The sequence below is a fragment of the Ursus americanus genome, chromosome 14 (assembly GCF_024610735.1).
Source record: "Ursus americanus isolate L20-20 chromosome 14, mUrsAme1.1.p, whole genome shotgun sequence".
NCBI classification, from domain to species: domain Eukaryota; kingdom Metazoa; phylum Chordata; class Mammalia; order Carnivora; family Ursidae; genus Ursus; species Ursus americanus.
The window spans coordinates 48,574,428-48,578,939 of NC_142140.1; the positions used below are offsets into that span (position 1 = coordinate 48,574,428).

Consider the following 4,512-nt stretch of genomic DNA (forward strand, 5'->3'; position numbering starts at 1 on the left):
CTGATGGTGATGGAGATGTTTCTTGTTTTCTTAAAGTGTCCTTGTGGTTCAACCAACCTCATATATTTGATGGCCGTAATGATTAGCCTTTATCATTATATGACTATATGTTATTTTCTCTCTCTCTCTCTCTCTCTCTCTCTCTCTCTCTCTCTCTTGAACCATGAGAGACTATGGACTCTGGGAAACAAACTGAGGGCTTCAGAGAGGAGGGGGTGGGGGAATGGGATAGGTGGTGATGGGTAGTAAGGAGGGCACGTATTGCATGGTGCTCTGGGTATTACATGCAAGTAATGAATCATGGAACTTCACGTCAAAAACTAGGGATGTACTGTATGGTGACTAACATAATATAATAAAAAAATTATTAAAATAATAAATAAATATAATAAAAAATAAAAAGAAAAAATAAAATAAAACATTATCAGTATTTCAAATTATTTCCTCCGATCATTGTTTTTTAATTAACATTTGGAACATATTTAGACCATATAAACTTTATATTTTATGTAAATATATCTACCTTCTTCTGAGTTTCTTGCTTTCTTCAGTGGTTTTGCCCACCTGTAATTTTTATATGTAGTTTTATTGATGTTCTACTGTATTGTTTGGTTACTCTTACCCTGAGGTCATAAGCCCTCTGGGTTCTTTGTAAGGTCTGAGGGAGGGGACAGGTTTCATATTCTTGCAGACAGATATCCCTTTATGCCAGCATTTATTGAGAAATTCAACCTTTTCCAAAAAACTGAAATACAACCTTCCCATGTGTCCTTATACATTGAAACCTATTTTCTAACTCATTTAACAAATAAATACTGAGTATGCAAGGGACATTTTATATTATATTTTTTGTGTCTAGGACTTTGACAGTTGAATTATTGATCCATGCTGATATCATTAATGATTGCTATTTTATATCTTATTTTAGTTCATTTTGGTTTTTCATGCAATTTTGCCTGTAGCAGGTGTTTTGAAACCACTCAATTTACATTCTAACCTGGTTTTGTAATCCCTTCATTCTGTTCATTCTTTTTTCTTTAACAACACTCTTTCTTGCTTGCATTATGCCAAATTATTATCACATTAATATTTCTCATTCTGTTCATTCTATACCTATCCATATTCATAGGGATTTTTATATTAAACACATATATTCACAAAACTTGGTGGAAAAAACAAAAAAGAACAAAGAAGGTGAAGTCCCTGCAATTTTAAATCATGAATCATAAGAGTGAGGACAGAGCACAATGAAATAAGTGTGTGTATGAAACAATATCCACAGACAGAATGATATGAAGCTAATTATTGAGTACAAAATGATAGAATTGTCATGGTGCAGGCAGGATTATAGAGCATGGTCTGTTGACTCTTTGCACACCGGGTGAAATCCAGAATGAGAATTAGAGTGTGCCCACTGGGTTTGTAAAAGAGATCAATACCCAAAGGTCAAGAATATCAATAAAAGATGCCACATGGAGAAGGGAGAAAGGGACTAACCTCATCCCCTATCAGACCACACAGAATGAATTGGCCAAAAATGATGCAGGACTTACAGGAACAATAAGTCTTCCGTGCTTGATATAAAAATGCCCAACTTTTGTTGTTTGTGGACACTTCTTTTTGTGAAGTGTTTCTTCAACCCATTGGTCAATTTTCGGGATATCTATATCTATACCTATATCTATATATATATCGTAATATTTAAATATATTATTTGTCCATGGGAGGCTTAAGAATTGCCAATTCTGCATTTTGCAAGGGAAAGCTCATATATCTGACCTACGTGGGTTGGATCCATTCCTGGCACAATCAAGATGCTGGGGAGAGAAAGACAGGGGAATAACACAACCCAGGAGAGGATGGTGTCTTGCAAGTGGGTGACTGTGGAGTGTGAGCTGTCCCCACAACAGGGTGCCAGGACTCATAAACCAAAAGGTGACACAACACAGGGGCCAGAACTCAATCAAGAGAGGCCACTAAGAAGGAGATATGGTTCGATTCATGGGATGCCTTTGCAACACAATGAACACCTAGGGAGAGGCAGTGTGGACAAGGAAGTCCCTGTGCCTTGAGGGTTCAGAGGTAGCAGAGAGGCCACTTCCCTCCTCAGCATGTCTGACACTGTCTCTCCTCAGTCTGCCTCCTGCTCATTCCCCTTGCAGCACTGACTTTGCTTCTTTGACTTGAACATTGGAAGTAAGTACCTTCCTCCGGGCCTTTGCACTCGTCATTCCCTCTACAGGGCACACATTTCCGCCATAATCCTTGATCTGTTTCCATCTCTTACTTGAGATTTGTGTTCCAATGTGACCTTGTTCACAGAATTGGCCTAAATACCCATGAAAATAGCATGCCCTATTCACTCTCTGCTTTATCCCTATTTTCCTTTTCTCATACCACCTACCACGATCTGAAATGCTATTGATTTTCTTATCTGTTAATGTATTTTTTTCTCCATCATTGAATGTTAGGAACTTTTTTTCTCCAGCACCCTATACTCTCCTTGCCTAGAAGATGGCAGGACTTGGCCAGATCTTAAATTATATTCCTGGAATTTGATATAATTTTTATATAAAAGTCTAGAATACATGGTCTTTTGAAAAATAAGTGATTGGAACAAAAATTCCATAACGATGTTGGTGCAGGTGATCCCCTGAAATGGACCATATCCATGCACAAAATAGTACAATGATAGGACTACAAAATTGAAAAGGTAGCATTTTAAATCTGTGAGTAATACAAGTGCATGAAATTTAATCATGTTGTTTGCCTCTGTCCTTGAAGTCACCTCCACCACATGGAACCAGGCAATGATACACGAATTTCAGAGTTTCTTCTGGGACTATCAGAGGAACCAGAACAGCAGCTCTATTTTTCCCTGTGCTGCTAGTCACCCCCAACACATGGACCCAGGGAACTATACAGGAATTTCAGAGTTCCAGCTTCTGGGATTTTCAGAGAAACCAGAACTGCAGCCCCTCCTATTTGGGCTTTTCCTCTCCATGTACCTGATCACTGCGTTTGGAAACCTGCTCATTATCCTGGCCGTCGGCTCAGACTCCCACCTCCACACCACCATGTACTTCTTCCTCTCCAACCTGTCCCTTGTAGACATTTGTTCCACCTCCACCACCGTCCCTAAGATGCTGATAAATATAAAGACAGAGAGCAAAGTTATAACCTATGCTGGGTGCGTTACTCAGATTAATTTTTTCATACTCTTTGCCGTGTTAGATGTCTTTCTCCTGGCTGTAATGGCCTATGACCGCCTTGTGGCCATCTGTCACCCCCTGCACTACACAGTCATCATGAACCCCCGGCTCTGTGGACTGCTGGTTCTGGTGTCCTGGGTCATCTGTACCCTGCATTCCTTATTACAAACCTTAATGGTGTTGCGGCTGTCCTTCTGTACAGAGGTGGAACTCCCCCACTTTTTCTGTGAACTCAATCAGATCATCCAACTTGCCTGTTCTGATACCTTTCTTAATGACATGATGATGAATTTTGGAATTGTACTGCTGGGTGTTGCTCCCCTGGCTGGAATCCTTTATTCCTACTCCAAGATTGTTTCCTCCATACTTAGGATCTCATCAGCTCAGGGCAAGTATAAAGCATTTTCCACCTGTGCATCTCACCTCTCCGTTGTCTCCTTATTTTATTGTACGAGCCTAGGAGTTTATTTTAGCTCTGCTGCTACCCAGAGCTCCCATGCAAGTGCAGTGGCCTCGGTGATGTACACAGTGGTCACCCCCATGCTGAACCCCTTCATCTACAGCCTGAGGAACAGAGACATAAAGAGGGCTCTAAAAGCATTCTTTGTGAAGGAGACTCTACATGGCCAATTGTCATAGGACAGAACAAGTTCAGAAGATTGCTGAATCTCAGTTTCCTGAGCAAAATTTTATTGGATCAATGTTTGTATTCAATTCCTAATGCTAATGCAGGATGACTACGTTAGTGCTTAAAACACATTCATGCTCTGACAAATCAGGGGCTCACAAGTCTGAAATCGTTCTCATTGGGCTAAAAAGACATTTGCAAGTCTTGGTTCATTCTGGAAGCTACAGGGAAGAATCTATTTACTTTTTTAATTCCAAGATTATAAAATAGTGCAAAAAATTCTAAATACATTTCTTGCAATTAACTATTGCTTCATAATAAGGGACTAAATGATGGCTTTTAATTCACAAGTATGAAATTTCTAATCCATTGGCAAATCTGTCATGAAGCTAAGGTATGTCTTGCTCAAGGTGTTTTGTTTGTTTGCTTATTTTCTAAGATTTCATTTATTTATTTGTCAGAGAGAAAGAGAGAGAGCACTACAAGCAGGAGGAGTGGTAGGCAGAGGGAAAAGCAGACTCCGTCCTGAGCAAGAATCCCAATATGAGACTTGATCCCAGGATCCTGGGATCATGACCAGAGTTGAAGGCAGACGATTAAGTTACTGAGCCACCCAGGGGTCCCTTGGGTATCCTTGTTGAAAAGGAAAACAGCAATGTTTTGTAGAGGGCA

At 39.8% G+C, this 4,512-nt stretch overlaps 1 protein-coding gene across 1 annotated transcript; it reads left to right on the top strand.

Annotated features, from left to right (window-relative positions):
* Positions 1-2,903: 2,903 nt before the first annotated feature.
* On the top strand, positions 2,904-3,851 carry LOC123796708 (olfactory receptor 7A17-like). Its single transcript, XM_045804215.2, has one exon. It carries the CDS (start codon positions 2,904-2,906, stop codon positions 3,849-3,851), a length of 948 nt encoding a protein of 315 aa, XP_045660171.2.
* Positions 3,852-4,512: the final 661 nt, after the last annotated feature.